The sequence below is a fragment of the Hyaena hyaena genome, unplaced genomic scaffold, assembly GCF_003009895.1.
Source record: "Hyaena hyaena isolate Hyena2069 unplaced genomic scaffold, ASM300989v1 scaffold_506, whole genome shotgun sequence".
Classification (NCBI taxonomy): Eukaryota; Metazoa; Chordata; class Mammalia; order Carnivora; family Hyaenidae; genus Hyaena; species Hyaena hyaena.
Genome location: NW_024081138.1, coordinates 1,054,311 through 1,077,077, shown reverse-complemented (window position 1 = coordinate 1,077,077; position 22,767 = coordinate 1,054,311). Strand labels below are relative to the sequence as shown.

Genomic DNA, 22,767 nt, shown 5'->3' with positions numbered 1-22,767 from the left:
CAATGAAACTATTTTAAAAAATAATTCCCAGGAACTAGCTTAGCAGTCCTTATGTACATTTTTAAAAAATGTTTGCTTATTTTTCAGAGAGAGAGGGAGAGAAAAAGAGAGAGAAAGAGAGCATGCATTAGCATGAGCAGGGGAGGGGCAGGGAGAGAGGGGGACAGAGGATCTGAAGCAGGCTCCAGGCTCTGTGCTGACAGCAGAGCCCAACGCAGGGGTTGAACTCACAAACTGTGAGATCATGACCTGAGCCAAAGTCAGACACTCAGCCGACTGAGGCATCCAGGTACCCCAGTCCTTATTTAAATTTTATGAATAGCTAAGAATTAAAGAAGATTGAATAATATTACTTTATTACCTCATCGGATTCAAAATCGACCCCTTTAGCTATCTGGCTCTGGGACATGCGCTTGCTGGATGATGATGATGATGTGCTCGGCCACCTGAGGCAGAAACATGGAAAAAACAAGGAAAATGAATCAGAATTCATCAGAAGTGCCTTTTAAGCTAAATGTTTCATTCTCGTAGCAGCCATGAATAAAGATAGCTAATACCTTCCCTTCAATATACATTAGTGGCATAAAAACTTAATGGTGAGAAAAAGAATGCTGGGGCCAGGGTCTGAATTCCAGTTTTGTTGTTTACTAGCTATGTGGCTTTAGGCAAGTTACTTAGCCTCTCTGCCTCAATTTCCTCATCCATAAAATGAGGATAATAATAATTTTGAGAGATTTATTGTGTTAATAATATACTTAAAGACTTAGATCAGGGCCTGACTTACATTAAACACTACACTGATACTTGCTTATTCTTACAGGGCTCAGCATATATTAACATGTGTCTGCTACCATCCCCCACTCCTAAAAACTGTGGCAACACTGAAATACTTCTTATTCAAGTATCAGTTGTTTCTTTAACAGGCTAAAACGATTTTAGGAAAGGCTCACTGCTTTCTAGGGTTGTGTCACTGTATTATTTGTGTTCAATCTAAATCAAATAGCAAATATATACTGAGTGTTTATTCTTTTCTAGGTACTCTGATAGGCCGTGGGAAATATCAGCGTACAAGAAGATCATGATTCCCATCCTTATAAAGCTTAACTTGTGCTAATGAAACTTATATTCGTATGTCTTTTTAGCTGTAAGAATTCTGTCTTCTTAGATCAGGGGCCAGCACACTATGGCCAGCGCAGCCTGTCGAGCCTGCTTGGGTTTTTACTGCCTCTGAGGTAAGTATGGTTTTCACATTTTGAAATGCGGTCCATTTAGATGGTTACATAAATACCTAGAGAATATCCTCAATTTTGCCTCTTGGTCTGCAAAGCCTAAAATATTTACTGTTGGGCTCTTTAATAAAGTTTGCTGACTTCTCTCTTAAATGAAAGCAGCATTTGTGAGTTCTTAGTTGCTAATTTGTTATTATTCTTTGGGATGTTATTACAGCAAAAGAAAGATGTCTGAAGGTCTGGTCTGGAAAACAGGTGGAGAATCAAGAGGTCTTGTGTCAGAAGGAGAGAGAAAAATCCACAGGTTCTTATGCATAAAGTAAAGGAGATGAGGATTTGTCAAGCAAACCTGAAGAGCAACATGGTTTTAGAAGTACAGATCAAGGAAATTTATCAATTGATCCATTTGGGGAGTGCCCATCTCTATACTTGAGACCGATGCAGGAACTAACTGATCACTTGTGGACTTGTTTCTACCTGTGACAGAAGAAGCAGGTCATCAAGAGCATAAAGCCACAGTGCCCTGGGGCCAAAGTTAGGTTCATGTATTCTTGTTGGGGGCCAGGAGAAAGGGGTGGGATTTATGGAAACACCCACTGAGATGTGCCTCTGCTTCTGATGTCTCCCCAAATAACCATGAAACCCAGAGACAAGCCAGTCATCTATGATGGATGGTGGCTCATCTTATAGCAAGAGTCCTAGTTCTGGGGGCCCCATACACCTACAGATCTGTGAAGGATCCTGTCCTTAGAAATCGGCAAGGGGGAGGGAAAGAAATGGTTCTACTGTTTTGATTGCTGGGTTGAAGAAACAGGCCTTGTCCTGGATATGAGAAAGGGTTTCATTTGATTAGCTTCAGGTGAATGGCTAAACTCAAGAGAGAGGCGTGCATCAAATCGAGTGCCAGGAGTTGTAGAAGTTTTCTCCATCTTTGTTCAGATAGCATTTGGGGCCATAAATTAGAGTTCCTGGTCTAGAGATGTTCAGTCAGTAAATCAGCTGCACTGGTGTTATAATCACAGGGCAATGTGTTAAATTGGCCTTACATTGCTCCTGGTACATAAAAGTTGCCATAAAAACATTTAGTTCCCTGCCACTGCAAGGTTTAATAGAATCCTCCCAACCTCTGCTCCTCCCGCTGGGCCAGGGTCTTCTTGTACCCACTGCTTTAAGGGAAGGTCCGCCAGTTCTAGCAAACCTGAAGGGCCCTCTTATTCCCAGGACAAGGACAGAGTTTAGAACAACTTATCCAGGGGAAAACAGGCTTTCCATAGCCCATCTGGCAGAAAGGAGTTTTACAACTGGAAGCTATTTCTGTTTTCAAGTTAACTGCAAGCATATTTGTGCTTTTACTGTTTACCCTTCCCCCTATTACTCTTGTTCTGTTTTCCCTAGCGTGTTACTTAATTTATTTACTAAGCACTTATAGAGCTATTAGTGTGTGCCAGACAATGTACTTAGTATTTGATAAACATTAACTCACTTAAGCCTCATAACCCTATGGAGTAAATATTAGTATATTCATTTTATAAACGAAGACACTCAGGCACAACAAGTAAACAAACAAAAAAACTCCAAAAAACTCGCACAAGGTCTTCACCTAGGTACGTAGCAGAGTCCAAGTACTGTAAATTATAATCAAACTAACCCATACAAACCCTGCCGTTAGTAAAATAACTCTTTAAAACCAGCCTAAACTGTGCCATTCAGTAGCTGTCATCAGAAACACCAATCTGCCATGGCTGATTTCAGATCAGCTGCCAAAATGTTAATTTCTAAATTGCCTCTCATCATTTAAATGATTCTTACTGACAGCACAAAGGTTTGAGAGGTTAATCTATTATGTTCAGAAGCGACAAGAGAGACAGCTCTGGAGCAGAATGTCTTGGCTGTGTGACTAGCTGGGTCACCTTAGGTAAGCCACTTATCCTACGGTGCCTCGCCTTCTTCAAAGGTACAATGGAGATAATGCAGTTTAAAAAAAAAAAAAAAAATATATATATATATATCTTGAGAAAGAGCAAGCCCGTGTGCAGGAGCCAGCAGGTGAGGGGCAGAGAGAGGGAGAGACAGAGTCCCAAGCAGGTATTGTCAGCACAGAGCCTGCTGCAGGTATTGAACTCATGAATCACGAGATCATGAACTGGGCTGAAAGCAAGAGATGGTGCTTAACCGACAGAGCCACCCAGGCACCCCAGGATAATGTAGTTCTAACCATGAATACCTCCTGGTATGGCTGTGGGCACCAAACAAGCTAATTCACATGTAAAGGCTCAGAACAGTGCCTGACCGAACACTTCAGTTACTATTATTACCTCATAGGTAAAAAAGAAGTCAACAGACATTTATTCTTCTGAAAAGTAGACAACCCAAAATGGCAACATCATGATAGTTTTAATACCCTGAAAATATATGTCAAACATACTAAAACTGCATTTTCATTAGCTCCAATAATGAAAACTAAGGACTTCATGCAAGCGAAACTTCTATATTCTTCTCAATTCAGTAGTTACTGATGCACTACTGAAAAAAATCTCCAAAAGCTACACCTGTTTTTGTTTGTGTTTTAATTCATAAAGAATGACCCAACAAGGATGGATATTCTTTCAAGAAAATCTCCTTTCCCTTAAGCAAATCTGAGTTAGGTTTCTATCGTCTGGAACCAAAGGAGTCCTGATACTGGACTCAAGTTGAATAGTGTAGCTCAAGACTGAGAAATTCAAGGGGCGCCTGGGTGGCTTAGTCGGTTAAGCATCCAACTTTCGCTTAGGTCATGATCTCGCGGTTCGTGGGTTCAAGCCCCGCGTCGGGCTCTGTGCTGACTGCCAGCTCAGAGCCTGGAGCTTGTTTCAGAGTCTGTGACTCCCTCTCTCTCTGACCCTCCCCTGCTCATGCTGTCTCTCTCTCTCCCCTAGAAATAAATAAAAAATATTAAAAAAAAAAAAAAAAAGATGTACAGAAATTCAAGTACATCTTTCTATGAGCTAACTACCTCAATGACCCTCACCTGTGGACCACAAATATACAATCTAACCTGCATCTGAGCCCATCACGGTATTGTGTACTCCTACGAAGGCTGGCCGTGGCCTTGGCAACTCTATACTCTCTCTCCCCGCTCTTTCTCGGGTCTTCCTTGTTGCTTTTTCTACTTTTCCTAAATTCTAAAGGTTGAAACCCAGGTACTAGAACACAGGCCCTCTTTTCTCTCTACCTTCCCTTTCAAGGTGATCAATCAATTCCAATGGCTTCAAGTGAAGTATCAGTATATCAGTTATATGCTGCTCAGGAGTAAATTTAGTTCTCATCCAAACCTCTGATCTCAGCTCTGGACCCGCATCTCCAATTGTCTATAACCAACCCCCTTCATGTCAATTTTGCAGGCATCTCAAATTTTCCATGTCTAAAGCAGAATTTGATTATGTTTTTTTTATTATAGTTTTTTTAATGTTTTTTTTTTTTTTAAATTTATTTCTGAGAGACAGACAAAGAGCATGAGCAATGAGCAGGGGAGGGTCAGAGAGAGAAGAAGATACAGAATCTGAAGCAGGCTCCAGGCTCTGAGCTGGCTGTCAGCACAGATCCCAACGTGGGGCTCAAACCCACGAGCCATGAGTTCACAGCCTGAACCGAAATCAGACGCCCAACCTACTGAGCCACCCAGGCGCCCCTATTATAGTTTACTGTCAAGTTGGTTTCCGTATAATGCCCAGTGCTCATCCCAACAAGTGCCCTCCTCTGTGCCCATCACCCTGCCTATCATTCTTTACAAAAATCTGTTTCTCTTCTTTTATGCCTTTCTCAGTATATGTCAATATCTAAGTGTTCAAATAGGAAACCTGGAAATCAACCATAATACGTCATTCTCCCTCACTCCAAATATCCAATCTGTCCTCAACTGCTGTCATGTCTACCTCACAATATAACCTGAAACCATGTATATTCTCTCCCTCTCCCCTGCTACCACTCGGTGCGAGTCTCCATCCTCTCGGGGACTCCCCGCGGCAACAGGCGAGCCTGGCAGTGCCCTGCCTCCCGCACCACAGGGGTCCTTCACAAATAGAAATCCCGTGGAGCCACGAGGCTCCCCAAATCCTTCTGTGTTCCCCTGTATCCATAATAAAGTCCGAATTCCTTACCTTGCTCTACTGTTCGTGCTTCATGATATGCTCCTGCGTCTCCTATTCTTGTATCATTTCCCTTCTTTTCCAGGTTTTAGTCACTGGCTCCTAACCTACAGTATGCCTGTTTCTTCTTCAAGAAACTTTTACATGTGTCTTCCCTATGCTGTAGGCAAGGCCAAGTCTCTTTCAGTAAGATTTCAGCTTACACGTAACTTCCTCAGAGGCCTTCCCGGATCACCCTTTCAGAGCAGATGTCTGTGGCCTGTGGCATTACTCTTTATTGCTACATCTTTTATAGGGGCCAAGGGCATGGCCACCCCAGCTGGGCCACTTGGGCATGAAGATTATTTTGAGTTAAAAAGCAATCAAACCCCAGCAGATTCAGGAAAAGCTCTTTACCTTCCTCTCAAATGCTTACAAAGAGTTTCGTAGAAGATTTGTTCTAGAAAGAGTGGTATCGCCATAGATTCTTACATTATGACATCTGTCATTAAGGTATGACAGACAAGAGAGACCTAGCAAGGCCAGTTTGATCAAAGTTCTTCTTGTCCTACTGATTCTGAGCGGCCCGGCAAACATTTATTTACCAAGCATTTACATTTTATAATCTTCCTATGAAGATTTTGCTTTCCTTCCCTTTGACGTCCCAGACCCCTATCCCCTTCTCCTTAGATCAGAATGACATATATATTTGGAATTTCCATGTTTGTGTGGATTTCCCCTATGTACAAAATTAAATTTGATTTTCTCCCGTTAATCTGTCTCATGGCAATTTGGTTTTTAGCCCAGCTAGAAAGACCTTCAAGGGCAGAAGAAATTCTTTACAATTTTCTTTAAGCATTCTTACACATCTGTTGATCATCGGCCCAAATGTGACCTACCTTCTTTGTGAAGCCTTCAAGGACCTAGTCTAGGAAGACACTGTCACTTCCCTCAGCTTTCAATGTACTGGAATAAAACATTCACCTTGTTGGATTATTAGTATCTTGTAATTAGGATACTGCTAACGTGGAAATTCCTTGAAGGAAGGGAACATTTCTTTTGTGTTTCGATCCCCAGCTCCTAGCATAATGTTTAAGTGAAGAAATAAATGGATAGGGAACTATCCCTACCAATTCTTAGGACACAGACCCTTAATTCACATAAAGCACATATTCCTGGAGGGGTTAGTCACACACAAGGAATGAAAACTGGTTATGGGAGATGGGGTGGGGGTAAAATACTCAGATACCACAATGGTTTTGACCTTTCCCAAGCTCAATCCTACCCAGTAAAATTTCATTCTTTAGTATTTAATTTCTCTTGATAGGGAGAAATTAAATTTAATTAATTTAAGCCAAATTTAATTTCTATCCTTAGGTAATGAAATAAAGGTTGAGATCATAAAAAACAGAGTGAGAAACACAGAAGTAGAGTTTTTTCTCATTGTCCCCCTTGCTGCTACAGCTCCTGCTCAGGCTACCACTCTTGGCTGTTCTTTTCTACCCCTTTGCTCCAGGTGATTCCTACCTTCAAGATATCAGGTAAATTTTACTCATTCTTTAAAGTCTTTTCTTCTTTCACAGCCCACAGTTCTTGCTCCATTTTCTAAGGGCCTATGAGCACTCACATCTACTCTGTATCATAAAATTTCACGCACAATTATGCACTGACTCGTCATCCTTTAATGGACTGAAATGTGTTCATCTCTCTTTTCCACTACAATTTATGTTGCCTAAAGGCAGTAACCATGTTAAAACATTTATTATGTCCCCCATCAGACCTAAGGTAATGCTCACACAGGAAATTAGTATTAAGAAAAGCTCTTGATTATTTTCCTAAGTAGAAGTTTTCATTAACTGAGCTTAAGTTAAGCAGTGTTCACCTGAAATACTAACACAGAGAACACAGCAATAGTGAATCAAGTTGATTCTTACAGTAATAGCAAAAATGGCAAAAACCAAAAGGACAGGGAAAGCACACAAGTGCTCCGAGGTAGAAAAAGTCAACATGATCCTCTTTTCAGCATTGAGCACAGCACCCTGTGTAACTCAGTATATAAAAATGCGATAATAAAGAAGAGAAGCTGAAATCAAACACTAAAAAATATACAAAACTACTTTCTGTTAATTAGAACACAGGACTCCATCGGGAAAATCTCTGGATAATAAACACAAGAGGAAACAAACGACAGGGTAAGGTTCGTTGGAAAGTACTTGTAATAATGCCGCACCAACTCTGTAAACCAGACTCCCATCTGTTTTTCACTTCTCTGTTTACCTGAGCAGTTGAAAAGAAATCTGTTAAAACTTCTATGGTATAGAAAAACGTGTCAACAGAACTTTGGATAATAATTTTAAATTTCTTCAGCTGTTTCTTTCTGCACGAAGCCACTGTACCTACCTCTGCTCTGTTTTTGAAGTGGTAGGAAATATGTCTTCTTCCTCATCTGACTCGTCCACCTCAATCGTCTGAGGGAAAAATAAAACAGGGAGTAATTTTTACGGGAATGAACATCTAACTAAGAATAAATCATTGAGGGGCGCCTGGGTCGCTCAGCTGGTTGAGCGTCCAACTTTGGCTCAGGTCATGATATCATGGTTCCTGGGTTCGAGCTCTGTGCTGACAGCTTCAGATTCTGTGTCTTTCTCTCTCTCTCCCCCACCCCTGCTCATGCTCTGTCTCTCTCAAAAATAAACATAAAAAAAAGAATAGTTAAATCTCAAGAAAAATCTTTTTTTTTTTTTTTTAATATTTTTATTTATTTCTAGGAGAGAGAGAGAGACAGCGTGAACAGGGGAGGGTCAGAGAGAGAGAGGGAGACACAGACTCTGAAACAGGCTCCAGGCTCTGAGCTGGCAGTCAGCACAGAGCCCGATGCAGGGCTCGAACCCACAAACCGTGAGATCATGACCTAAGCGAAAGTCGGACGCTTAACTGACTAAGCCACCCAGGCGCCCCAAATCTTTTTTTAAATATACCGAAAAAGTCACAAAAAAGGGGGCAGAAACCACACGAAGAGCAATTGTTAAAACTGAATCTTAGCTTGACCTCCCTCCAATGTCTTCAATCACAAATGGTATTCTTTCTATACAATGGGTCTAAGCTCTCCTTTCTCCCGGACACCACAGCAGCCGGGGCACCTAAGGAGAATGACTCACATAGGGTCATGTACAGACAGTGCCTGTGATTTTCTTGGTTCTAATGAGGAGACCATTACTGTTTAGGAGACCATTCCCAGTTTAAAATTTGGTATAGGACCACGTGGAAAGTACTGTATATCTAGCTTTCTATTACATTCATCCCTGTTAAACATCATTTGGTAGTTTTAGGGTCCAGTAAGATATTTGATTCTTGATTCTATCATCCAAAACACTACTTATTCCTCTACATTTTGTGTTGACATTTAATATGCACATTTGCTACATCTTCAACTAACTAATGAAGCCAAGGACAAAACAAGAGCACCCGAGATCTCTCCCTCTAGGCTGACGTTGAACTATTAATAAAAAGTTGTTAAATGCAGTTGTCTAAGGAGCTATGAATCCAGCTAATATTTCTGCATTTTGCCATAAAACTATCAGAACATTGTCTTCTGTGCCTTGAAGGAATCAAATGTATTCAACACTCCTCTAATCTACCATCGTGGAACCACAGTCAAAAAGTGAAAAAAAGGTTTAGCACTACCTGTTGCTTTTGAACTCATGTTCCTGCCTTTATATTAGAAAATGCTAGAAAAGAAACCTCCTTGTGGATGTGATGATAATTTTGTTTTTAGATATGATGATCTTGAAGTGATAGCAGGCAACAGCTGAATATAAACAATAAAATGGAGGTAAGGACGAAAGTTAGCACTGGTATACCCATATATCAGTGACATCAGGAAGGGGGGAAAGATGAAGTTAAGAGAGATAAAAGAACAAACGACAGAAGTTTCTCGGAGAAGTGGGGTGATGAACTGTGTCACATACTCAAAAGATGAAAAGAAATTTGAGAAAATGTTGCTGGGGCAGGTATGACACAGAACATGGATTCTCAACTGGAAGAGATTTTTAACTCCAACTCCGATTCTGGAAACTATGGATGGACATGTCTGGAGACATTTTTGATTGACACAATTAGGGGGGCTGCTACTGGCATCTGAAGGGTGGAGGCCAAGATGTTGCTAAAAACTGTACAATGCCCAGAACAGTCCCTCACAGTAAGACTCACCTGGTCCAAGACTTATCTGGTCAATAGTGCCGCTGCGGAGATATCCTGACACAGACGGGAGAGCACTGGCTTTGGACAGAGTGGGTTTTGAAAGTAAGGTAATAGGAGACTCAAGCCCATACAAATTCTTGGAATCCAAAGGAGGTGCAGAGGGCCTATATTAAATCTAGAGCTGAACACAGAGGTCCTTAGATTCTGACCACTTAGTTTGTCTTGAGTCTAGCTCCAGCCATCAGGGCACAAGCCACAGTATTACGAAAGAGTAAGTAACAACAGGAAGCCAGATTTCATAAGACCTCTATATGCACTGAAATCCTATCTGCAATATTAATATCTCATGTATGGACCTTTTTGGCTCAACACTGTTATCCTTAAAAATGTTACTGGATATGTACATTTATGGATTTCTAATCATGAAATCCATTATTAATTAAAATAAAAATCCTAGAAGCCTTCAGTCTAGATAATCTAAAGTTCTCTCCAGCTTTAATGCTCCACACTTTTCCTTCTCTTGTTTACTTTGTAGATCAAAGAGCTGACAATTCAGAATGCAGGGAGCATAAATTATTAAAAAACAATTATAAAAACTTTTTTCTTACCTCTGTATAATTCTTAGTAGCAACATTTCGGGATGGCTGCTGTCTTGTAGATTTAAAGGCTATGATACAAAAGAAACATCCATGATGTTACTCTTAAAATAACTTAGGAAAATCTGTCACATCTTTAGCTGAAGATTTTGTAAGCTCTACCTATAAAAATCCATGATTACCAATTATAAAACCATTTTCTATTTTTTAAAATCTAAAGGGACATAGAATTATATGTTCAAATAAATCAATGCCTAGCTGCCAGTCTCATAATTTCCTGGCTTATACAAACATAATAACAAGCAGTGTTCATAAATATACCTACACTAAAAACATTTTACAGAAAAATACATGAAGGATAAAATCTGATCACCTAATGGATTTAACTCCAAATATGGGTGACCGTTCTAAGTGTCTTCTTTCTCTTATAATTGGTAATACCTTTCCCTGGGGCTATATTAGGAGCCATGTGGTACCAGTAAAAGCTTTCTTATTCTCCTCTACTTTGTTAGCCATATTCTGTACCTAAGAAATAGTCCCGAGGAAAATTCTAGAAGACCGCGTATCTTTTATGCTATTATAAAACTTCCCTTTAAATACTTACATTTTAGCTTTATAAACCTAGTTAGAATCATGAAGTTTAGCTAACCCTTTATTTCTCTCAAGACCAAAACCACGATATTAGGATTTTATAATAAGAAGTACATATTTGGTCTTTGTCCCTGTTTGTGGTAGAGCTCCTAAAACCTTAGGAATTTCCTAAATAATGACAGCCATAAAGGTATCTTTTGTTATGTCAATGAAGTGACTTTCTCTCACCACACCTAAAGCTGAGGGCTGCTTACCTAGGGAACCAACTGGAAATCAAAGATTGGAACTCAGTCTCACCCCATGATTTCCAAGGAGACCAGTGCCAGGGGTTGGATCAATCACCAATGGCTGATTTAATCAATCAGTGGTAATGAAGCTGCCATAAAAACCCAAAGGAGGGATCTAGAGAGCTTAGGGAGAGTGACTCAGAAAGCTTCCACATGCCAGAGTGCCAGCCCCCAAACTTCCTGAGGGTACAAGTCCTTTGTTCCGGACCTTACCTTTCATATCTCTTTACCTGGCTGCTGATTTGTATCCTTTAATATTCTTTATAATAAACTAGTAATTTGGTGAATAAACTGAGTTCTGTGAGCTACCCTGACAAATTAATTAAACCCAAAGAGGGAATTATGGGAAAAACTGATTGAGAGCCAGTCAGAAGCACAGGTTAACAAAGCAGACCAGTGATTAGCCTGTAAAGTGGAGGGAGGCAGCCTTATGGGATTCAGGCCTTAACCTGTAGAACTCCATGCTACCTCTGGGTAGGCAGTATCAGAATGGAACTGAATTGTAGGAAACCCAGCTGATGTCCAAAAATTGTGTAGTGGTGTGAGGAACTAACCGCTCCCCCGCACCCCCGCCCCGACAAAAGCCCAGAATTGGGTGCAGAGTATTTAAAACCTAGAAGAAACTTCAAAATTCCAATTACACGTTTATTTTCTCCCAAGCCTTATCATTGTCCTAATACAAAACAATGTTTTCCCCCAGACAATCCCCAAATAAAAGGGGAAGAGGAGAAAAAAAGACAAGAGACCTTTAAAAAGTCAAATACTCAAAGAATCCCACAAAGTTAGAAATTATTGTAGTCTGAAAACTCTGGAATCTTTCTACCCAGCCTAAATTTATGATGTGTTCATTTTTCCTGCTACAAGTTCTGTCCCTAGTCTTGTGCGGTCTATCTGAGAGCAGAGATTAAGGGCAGAAGCAAAGTTCTTATCTACTCTACTTAATTACTGGAGCCTCACATCCTAACTCCATTCAAAAGACATAGAAATAAGGGCAACTGAATAAAAGAAGCCACCCATCATGACTCTTAAAGAATATTTCTGTTCAATAATTATTCACTGATTTACTCCTCAAACTCTCAGATCCTTGAAAATAAGAGCCCTCCTTTCTTTTTATCCCCACCAAGTTATCAGTGAGATAATTTATCAGAAAAATGTGCACTGAGTTCTGTTAGGAAAGCAAGACAGTATGGTGGTTGTAGGGTTAAACTCATTTGACTTACTAGCTGGGTGATTCCAGCCAAAGCTCCTTGGCTTCCTTAAGTCTCAGTTTCCCCACCTACACGATAGTGTTAATAATTAACTGTTGCAGAAAATTGTTGAAAGATAAAACGAGGTAGTTAATGTAAATAGTTTGGGCCAGTGCCTAGACGCAGTAGGCATTCAGATAATGTAGGTAGCAGCGGTGGTAGTAGATGAGGCAGTGGTAGCCAGGACAGTAAATGAGATGCAAACACAGAGCTTTTAGAGGTACTACTCAGTCTTCATCCTCTACAAACTTAAGCAGAAAACTCCTGGCTGTCAACTCTTATTTACAACTGCAGCTGGTTGTCAGTGTAATGTTTACTTTTCCCAGTAAAATTCCAGTACAAGAATAAATCTCTATACTCCATGGGGCTTGTTATAATAGAATTTTACCTTTATGTATCTCTTTACACCTCCATTTACAGTAGGGAACTGCAAGCTATAGTTTTAAAGATGCTGTTGTCCTGAAGTTATAGTAGATACAGTTAGCTATAGTAGATACAGTAACTACTAACATCGTAGTTATATGTAGTAGAGTAGATACAGATAGTAGTTATAGGAGATACAGATACTTTATCTACTAACGTAGTTACAGTAGATATAGTAGATACAATAGGTATAGTAGATACAGATAGTAGTTATAGTAGACACAGATACTCTATCTACTAACACAGTACCTGCACATACTAACTGTATCTACTATAACTTAGTCAGAGACTTAACACCAAATCTAGCCTAATAAAAATGTTTTACACATATGTGTTAACAAGTCTTTTTCACCTTTCAAAAAAAGTCCCAATGTTGGAGACAGTTCAACTATAAAATCATTAGACCAAATGAATTTACATAAAAGACAATTTCAGACTAATATTTAGAAAACATCCATTTTCTTAAGTTTATTGTAAACACTGCCACTAATACTAATAGCAGCAATCATTCCTTGGGTTCTTATTAAATCCTGTGCTAAGTAATGTACATGTATAACTTCATTTGATACTCTGAACCACTCTGTGGAATCAGTACTGTACTGTCAATTTTATAGTGAAGGGATTCGAAGCTTACAGAATACAGTTTACTCTTACTGGGGGGCTTAATATGTATACATACTACACCAAATATTCCACATGTATTTTCTCATTAATCTGCAAAATAACCCAACGAGATCAACGCAATCATTGCCCCATCTTACAGATGAAGACACTGAAGATGGAAAGCCTAACTAATGTGCTGAAGAACAAACAGCTAGTAAATCAAAGAGTCAGAATTCAAACCAACAGCTCTGACTTTAGAACCATGCTTTTAACTTAACTTTATGCTAAACAATCTCTAAATCATCCTCCAGTATTTGATGACGTCTGCTCTATGCCAGGCACCATGGATACTATGATGAAAAAGAATGACTCAGTCTCTGCTCTGCCGCTGTCCGCCGTGGGGCAAGGGCATGCAGGCAGCCAGTGAAGAGCTGGCTGACCATACTAGGTCTGACTCCAAAGCCCATGTTCTTAACCTTCACCATCTGCTGCAAAAGGCACCACATTTAGATTTTTCCCTAAACATAATTCAGGAAATCTTAAGTTTCACATTATTTTGTCTTGTGTCTATAGCTTCTTTTTACAAATGAATGATATTACTTAAAAAAAAAAATCAGTGAACATTTTAAGGCACTATAACTGGTCTCTTGTCTTCTCTATGCAAACAGAGGCTTTATTCCACATTATCAATGGATAACACAGCAGGACTCGGGAAAGAATGTCTTTGGAAAGTCTCACAGGAGCAGTAGTTCTGAAAGGACCTGAAGGTAGAATGTGAAAAAATGCTCACAGAAAACCCTATAAGAGAGAAAGTTTAGATGCAAAGGAGGCAGCCACATGTGAGTTTTAAGAAAGAAATACAGCTGTGACTTCTGCTACTTGTTTACTGTGGGCTAGGTTGTTCAGACAAACACTGCTGCTCAAAGCAACCCAAACGGGTTCCATCAAACAAACAAACAAAAAAAGAAATTCTGAATGGTATTGAACTGCTGATCACATACAGAATTCAGAGGCCAAAGAGGAAAAGAAGCTCCAACTCAGAGAATCAAGCAGAATCCTTTTCCCTGGGGACCTGCTGATCTGGACAAATGTTCACATTGGTCTTGACAGCTCTGCAGAGAGAGAGAAAGAGCTATCTACAATAGGTCAAGGCCTGCTCAAGGGAAGGGGGTGTTTGGCGAATACATTGCCTCCCAACCTTAAGGGGGGACCCCCAATGGTTAAGGAGAGAAGCAGATGTAAACAGGATTTTACATACCAGCTGGCTGAGCCTCAAGTCATAAATTTAAACAGAGTTTAACGTGGTCCAAGCCTTGTGGTACCCCTACAAATAGGAATTGTGTCTGGAGGGCCTTCATCCTTGATCTCAAATTACTCCTGCTGAGAATTTTTTAGGGACAACAGGTAACAAAACATGCAAGGAAACATGTCACCATAAATGAGAACCAACAGAGATAGAAATCAAAAAGAGACAATAAAAAGAGGCCAAAGGCATTCAGACACTGGGTTACTAGACACAGAATACAGAACAAGTATCCTTACTCTGCACACACACAAAATTACAGACAGGCTTAAAAATATCTGCAGGGAGGGGCGCCTGGGTGGCTTAGTCGGTTAAGCGTCCGACTTTCGCTTGGGTCATGATCTCGCGGTTCGTGGGTTCGAGCCCCGCGTCGGGGTCTGTGCTGACTGCCAGCTCAGAGCCTGNTTTTTACAAATAGTTTATTGTCAAATTAGTTTCCACATAACCCTCCGTGCTCATCCCCATAAGTGTCCTCCTCTATGCCCATCCCCCCTTCCCCCCCCCCACATCCATCAGTCCTCAGTTTTTGTCAGCATTCAAGAGTCTCTCATGGTTTGCCTCTCTCCCTTTCCCCCACCATTTCCGCCCTTCTTCTGCAGGGAATTTTTTAAATCACACAGCATATTTCAAAAGAATTACGTGAATTTCTAACCCCGCAAGAAACAATGAAAATTAAAAATTTAAAGGACAGTTTTAAGAATAGATGGGTGTGGCGAGCCTGCCTGACTCTGTGACTAGAATATGCATCTCTAATCTTGGGGTTATAAGTTCGAACCCCCCCATGGGGTCAGAATTTACTGGGGAAAAAAAAAAAAAATAGATGGGTGAATTGGAAGATCAATACAGCACAGGAAGATAAAACAACGTCCACAGGGGGACAGAGTGATTCTTGTATTTATGTAAGTGAAGACCCAGAAGGGAGGAGAAAAAGAAGTGCACAGAGGTAATATCTGAAGGGAGAGGACTTTCTCAGAGTGACGGAAGACACGAATTCAGTTTCACAGAGCCCAAAACATCCTTAGCAAGATAAAAGAGAATCCTCCACCTAGATTCAATGTAGTGAAACTGCAGATCACCAAACACAGCCAGCTGGAGGAAAAACAGACTACTTAAAAAAAAAGAAAGAGAAAAGAGAGAAAGAAAGAAAGAGCAAGCAAGCCACAAGCATTAACTAATATAGCTCATTTCTTAACAAGAGACTCATTTTAAGTGATTAATTCTGCCCATTGGTGCCAAGGAAAGCTTCACATAAAATAGACCAGGACGAAAAAAGGCAGTTTGGGCTGAAGTACAGGTGGGTAATTTATAATATCTGTGCCTCTGTGTCACACGCTAACCAACTTCCAGTGGCCGAACATGGAAGGGTACAGATCTTACTCACTTTGTTTTCCTATCTCCCTCGGTTTTTGTTTTTACAAGGAACGTTTTGTAAATGTCTACTGTGTGCCAGACTCTTTGCCATTCATCTTCAGAATAACCGCACTACGTAGAGACTACTATGTAACGTAGGAGTTGAACTCAACCTACATCCTTTCTATGCTGCTGATTTTGACTTTTCTCCTTCTCGGCGTTATCTCAGCCCTGCCAAGAATGGAAGAGCACCTTTTTGGATGCCGTTTCCTAAATGGCAACAAGGACAACATGGTTTTGGAGTAAAGACCAGGATCTCCGCTGGCTCTCAAGTACTGAATAACCACTGAGGAAAAATACAGCAACAGAACTTTGGATAAGAAGGTTCCTTAAGAGTCATTTCCTTGATCTGATGTTTGTATCCTTCCTCCAATGTCAGTTGCCATCCATCCAATGAATGTGGAAAACTTCCTCTGATAGTGTCACAATTCACCTCCTTCTGGGATGGCTGACTCTATCTTCACATTAATTAGATGGGTTACTCTGTATAATGCAAAGACTCCTTTATTGAGAACTAGTAGGTAGGTGTGTAATCTTATCTTGTTCTGGAACCAATAGTACAATTGACTTTTGAACAACTCTGGGGTTAGGGGCAATGACCCCCTCACAGTCCAAAGATCCCCATGTAACTTGTGACTCCCCCAAAACTTAACTACTAATGGCCTGCTACTTATTGGAAGCCTTACTGACAACATGAACAGTTGATTAACACTATTTTGCACATTGTATTCTATACTGTATTCTTACAACAAAGTAAACTAGAGAAAAGACAATGTTATTAAAAATATCACACGGAAGGAAAAATACATTTATAATACATTTATAGTACTGTACTGTATTTATTGAAATAAACACATATAAGTGGACCTACGCAGCTCAAATTGGTGGGGTTCAAAGGCCAACTAGTGACTAATCACTGGTTCTGGAGTCTAGAGTCTAGGGAATGTGAGATTAATCCCAGTTCTAAAATTTCCTAGTTGTGAGACTGTGGGTAAATTACCTATCTTTTCAAAGCCTCAGTTTCCTTTTCTATAAGAGGGATAATGGAAGTATCTAACTAGAGAGCTGTTGAGAAGCATGCAGTAACTCTTTCATAAATACCAGCTATTATGAGGATTATTATTAGTGGTTTTATCAACCTAGTACAAATCGCTTAGCTCAGCTCCCTCACCTATAAGATGAGAGAGGGGTGAAGTTATTCTTAAGTGTTCTGGGTCCATTTTATCAGATAATAAACGTAAATCTGTAAGCTTCCAGCCTTTCCCATCTATCCTTATTGGAGCCCATGGATGAACTTCATGGAGGTCCTGGAACCCTTTAAAAATGAGTGCACTTGCACTTGAGCACCCACTTAAGGAGAAGAGACACAGGTCTCATCAGATTCTTAAGAATCCATGACTCAAAATATTTAAAACCACTGCCTTTGGGTCTATGCAAATCAAATGTATTCTATCTTTCACAGGACAGAGTTGAATTTATATAAAGACCTAAATTCTTCCCAGATGAGAGATCTAAAGTTCCTTCTACATATGGCTATGTAGGCATTTTATGAATGCTAGGTTAAAAAAAAAAATCACCACATGTTTTAACAATGGTACTTTTTGGAGCCCCTGGGTGGCTCAGTTGGTTAATTTTGGCTCAGATCATGATCTCATGGTTCGTGGGTTTGAGCCCTGTGTCGGGCTCTGTGCTGCCAGCGTGGGGTCTGCTAGTGATTCTCTCTCTCTCTCTCTGTCTCTCTCTCTCTCTCTCCCCTCCCACTTCTCTCTTTCACTAATTAAATAAATAAACATTAAGAAAAAACCCAAAACAACATACTTTTACAAAACTAACAACTCAGGGTGATCTTAAAATCATATTAAAAATAGTTTATTATATTTTTATATTAGTATTAAAAATAGATCCCCTTAGTTTGAGGCCAAATTTTAGACCATAACACATACACAAAATTAGTTCAAAGAATCCTAACCATAATTTCTCTTAAATAACATGATTTCCCTGTGCTAACAGTAGAGCCGGACCAAAGCAGCATAAGAAAGTAAACAATATATTAAGAAGCAGCTCTTTCTCTCTTGATCATTGTTGATACACTGACCTATTGACTTACTTTTTTAGGTCTTCATGATCCCTCTATAAAAAGGAAATAATCAAATTTGCCAAAAGTAAGGGATTATAAAAAATAATTTTTAAAGTTTACCCTATTTAAGAGCTCTCATGAATGGCAAAGACTTTTTTTTTTTTAATTTATTCATTTTTGAGAGACAGAGAGAAGAGAGTGCGCGAGCAGGGGAGGAGCAGAGAGAGGGGGAGACACAGAATCTGAAGCAGGCTCCAGACCCTGAGCTGTCAGCACAGAACCCGACACGGGGCTCGAACCCACGAACCGTGAGATCATGACCTGAGCTGAAGTCGGACGCTTAACCCACTGAGCCACTCAGGTGCCCCGGCAAAGACCTTTTAAAGAATAATTTATTCTGTAATCCTAACAATCCTTTTTGCTCTCCTCCCAGTGATGGCAACACAGACCCATGAGGTTTACTAATGGCAAGTTCCTAGGTCTTCCTATGTTGACATTTAAAATAACTGCTAGAGAATCATTTGCAGTCCATACTCACCATCTATAATAGACATATTTCTAGATGTTGACATAGTGGCCTTTGAACTTCTGCTTCGAGTAGAAGTATCCAGGGCACTGCCTGCTGTTAGAATAATGAGCAGTCAATATACAATACTATCAGTAGCCAAGGTTTTTTTAAAATAATGCCAAAGTGAATGAAATGTAAATAGTTACGTCAAAACATAGTTTATGTATAAAAAGTCAAAGACACATATAGCAAGAAACATCTAGGCTAATCAGTTTTCAAAGACTGTACTTCTGCCACATTTGGTTCATACTGTTCCAATCAAAATTTAAGGAAATGCTTTGTAAATTTAAGGATAAAGAAAATAAATTATGATTAGATGATGAAGGATAAAGAAAATAAATTATGATTAGAGGATGAGGATTTCTCTCCCTGGAAAGTTTTAACTAAAGTACTATTTTACCAGCTTAGAATTCCTATGAATGAATATTTAATAAAAATAATTTAAAAATTCCTAGAAATGGATTTATAATGTACCGGGAAACCACTGGATGGCCAATTTTCCATCTCGTGGATTATTTCAGGACAACAATGCCACATTAAATACACTGATGGCAATTAATGTCAATGACTGATTTAAGAAACCAAATTGTTTTGGGCGACTGGGGGGCTCAGTCGGTTAAGCGTCTGACTTTGGCTCAGGTCATGCTCTCACAGTTTGTGAGTTCGAGCCCCACGTCAGGCTCTGTGCTGACAGCCTGGAGCTTGGAGTGTGCTCTGGATTCTGTGTCTCCCTCTCTCTCTGCCTGTTCCCAGCTCATGCTCTGTCTCTCTCTCTCTCAAATATAAACAAACATTAAAAAAAAAAATAAATAAAGAAATCAAATTGTTTTAGGGTAGCTTTCTTTCTGCACAAATTTTATAAGCTACTTTATAAAAATGCGGGCATTTGTTATCTTATGATAGTCACAAAAATAATAATCTTTATGGCCTGGAGTTTGTTTCTGCTGCCAATGGTCATTAGGTAGCCATTTTCCTTAGCAGCTTGTATTTGCCCATTACCTTATATGTGTGAGAGTAAAGAGGACATTAAATGTACCCAAAAGGCATGAGAAACATAGTGAAGTTCTTAAAAAAAAAATACGTTAAGAGTAATTAAAACCTTATGTACACATGGCCATTAAAATTTATTTAAGTTAAAACATACATGTCAGAACTACATAAAAGATGGACTTTATGCATTATAAAAACAAAATTTTAAAGGACTGCGTCACTTAAATTTGGATGACAGGAATACAATTCTGTTTCCCATCTGACTGTGAGGCCTGAATGTGTGTGAAAGACAGTACTCGGTACTAACCTCTTCCTCTCTGAGACCCTCCCCGGGAGGCTGAATTCTGCCCTCTTCCCCCTCGTCGGCCTCTTCCGCGGCCTCTTCCTTTGTTGGCTGTTGCTGCGATGTCATCGTCAGAGTCATCGGCCAACTGCTCCGCCAAATCTATACTCATAAGGTCCTCAGCACTGAAGGCGGAAGCAGAGTCCTCAGACTGAGATCTGAGGGCTCTGGCCCTAGTCATAGCCTGGGAGGGAGAGAGGAGAAAGTACACATTAGTAGATAATACAGCTTCCTAAGTCTTTATTCTGGTCATTCAGTTAACATTTAATATTGTCAATCTGCCGACACCATTCTATTTCACTAATCATGCTATAAAAATGTCAAGCAGGAGATGAATAAAAAGCTTAGGACCAAGTAGATGCCACAAATTTTAATTTGGTAAGAACCTGTCTAAAAAGACAAGTGTGAGACTTAATGAAATACTTTAGCTCTGAAATGAATAGATTTTCTGATTAAAAATAGGATAAAATAAATGCAATGCTGTCCTGAGCTCTTCTCTTAAATCAATCAAAAGGTAACAAGGAAAACAGAAATGAAACACAATACACTTTCAATGAAATCAGAAAATAGCTCCAACTTCAAAACACAAACTCTCTGAAGAAGAGCAAACAGACAGAACACAGATCTGACTGAAGGAACAGGGCTGAGAAGAGTCTCAGGGAGCACAGAGCTCTCTAAAACTGATCTGTATGTCCCAGAGGACCAGGACGATAGTCTCTCTTGCTGGAACAGAAAATTCTCAGTCTAAGAACAGGTGGGTGGAACATGTCTGAGTGCTCTGTGATACCATAAAGTAAGGGGAGACAGGGCTAAACGAGATGAGAACAAAGCAGGTAGGGCAGCAGCAGGAGGAAAGTGGGCTGTGGGAGGTCATCCACCTTCATGATGTGGGTCTTAGCTTAAGGGAGACAACAGCTCATACACCGCATGAAGGACTCGACGCTGCATTACTATGTAATGACAAAACAAAACAAAAACCACTTCAGGGAACACAACAGAAAATTAAAAAAAAAAAAAAACCCGAAGAAGATTTCAGCTCATTTTTCTGGTCCCAGGTGAAGTATGGTCAATCCTCATTATTCTTGGATTCTGTATTTGTGACCCCCAGAACGACACTCCCGGCGCTTCTGCGACCACACGTGGACGTGTGCAGAGCGGCAAACATTCTGCGCCTCCTGACGCACACATTCCCTGATGAGGATGGACAACGGCACACTCTGCCTTCCTGTTTCAGCTCTCACACTTTCAACAAGGGTCCTTTCTGTGGCGTATTTAAAATACGTGCCACATTTTTCACATTTTTGTGCTTTTGGCTGGTGATGCAGTGCACTGTTGAGGTGCTGTCTACTGCTCCCACGTGCAAGCAGGCTGTGATGTGCCTTACGGATGACATACGTGTTAGAGTATGAGTTATGGGGCTGCTGGTTCTAGGTTCAATGCTCATGAATTATAATATATATTAAGAGGTCTTTATACAGAAACACACACAAAATGTTATGTAGTGATCAGCTGACAAAAACGGAACCAGTCGTTGGCAGGAACGTAATCCTGTATTTTCCCTCAGCAGCAACATGGTTCAGTATTTGCTAATTTAGTATTTGTGGTGACATAGGGCATAGAACCTGTACTTTTTAAAAATAGCATGAAAAGGAAAAAGGAGACCTAAGTTACATCATTAATAAGACAGATCTAATTGATATATGTTGAACTCTATACTCTGAAAATAAGTAATACACTTCTTTGCAAGACCTCATGATTTGTTTAGCTGATATATCATGGGGTGCTAAGAAAAACAGCAGTAAGTACTAAATAGTAAAGAGTATTATTATGTCATCTAATCGCCATGAATAAAATTAGGAATTAGTTACAATAAAACAAAAACACTTGCCTCAAAACCACAAAACTACAATTGTAGAAATCTAGAAAACAATAATAAAAATACTGTGTACAAAACATATGAAACAATTAAAGCAGTGTTTGTAAAGAAAGCTTACCACCTATTAAAAAAGAAGGAATAAATAAGGAGATGTGGCATCCAAAAAGTTTGGACAAATAAAACACATCCACAGGAAACTATTAGAAATCAATAATAAGAGGTGGCTGGGTGGCTCAGTCCTGGCTCAGGTCATGATTTCATCGCTACTGAGTTCGAGCCCTCATTGGGTTCTGTGCTGACAGCTCAGAACCTGGAGCCTGCTTCCGATTCTATGCCTCCTTCTCTTTGCTCCTTCCCTGCTTGTGCTCTCTCTCTCTCTCTCAAAACAAATAATCATTAAAATTTTTTTTTAAAAATCCATTTATATAAAAAAAGAAATCAATGATGATACAATCATAAACATATTTTAAGCAAAAATCCATTCAATTTAGCAAATTTAAAAACTGGTCCTCTAGGAGAAAACCACACTGATAAAAATCACTAACTTAATAAGAAGGGAGAAAAGATAAATACACACCATTAGAAATGAAGGTGGAGGGAAAAAAGATCAAGGGAAAATTCAAGAATCCTGACAAATACTCTTCAATTCTAAGTAACTGGGAAAATAAATGACCTAAATGGATCCAAGAATAGGTATACAGTCTCAACAGACTAATATCAAAGAAAAAGCTAAGAAAACTGTTAAAAGCTGAGAAAAAGCTGAGAACAACGCTTCTGAAAAGGACCACTGCCATAAAGTTTCACAGATAAAGTCTATCAAATCTTCAAAGGACAGGCAGTTCCACTGGTATTCCCATAGTACCAGAGCATAAAGGAAGAAAGCTTCCAATTTATTTTTATGACACCAGCAGAACACGCTAC

At 39.7% G+C, this 22,767-nt stretch overlaps 1 protein-coding gene across 2 annotated transcripts in view; it reads right to left on the bottom strand.

The window, feature by feature from the left end:
- MRE11 (MRE11 homolog, double strand break repair nuclease) overlaps positions 1-22,767 on the bottom strand; it is a 75,316-nt gene that overhangs the window by 5,449 nt on the left and 47,100 nt on the right. For both annotated transcript variants that reach the window (XM_039254995.1, XM_039254998.1), the window contains exons 15-19: positions 19,935-20,154; positions 18,608-18,691; positions 10,141-10,199; positions 7,733-7,800; positions 362-446 (exon numbers count right to left, since the gene is read on the bottom strand). In XM_039254995.1, coding sequence (XP_039110926.1) covers positions 362-446; positions 7,733-7,800; positions 10,141-10,199; positions 18,608-18,691; positions 19,935-20,154 — 516 coding nt within the window. The remainder of the gene's footprint in view (positions 1-361; positions 447-7,732; positions 7,801-10,140; positions 10,200-18,607; positions 18,692-19,934; positions 20,155-22,767) is intronic.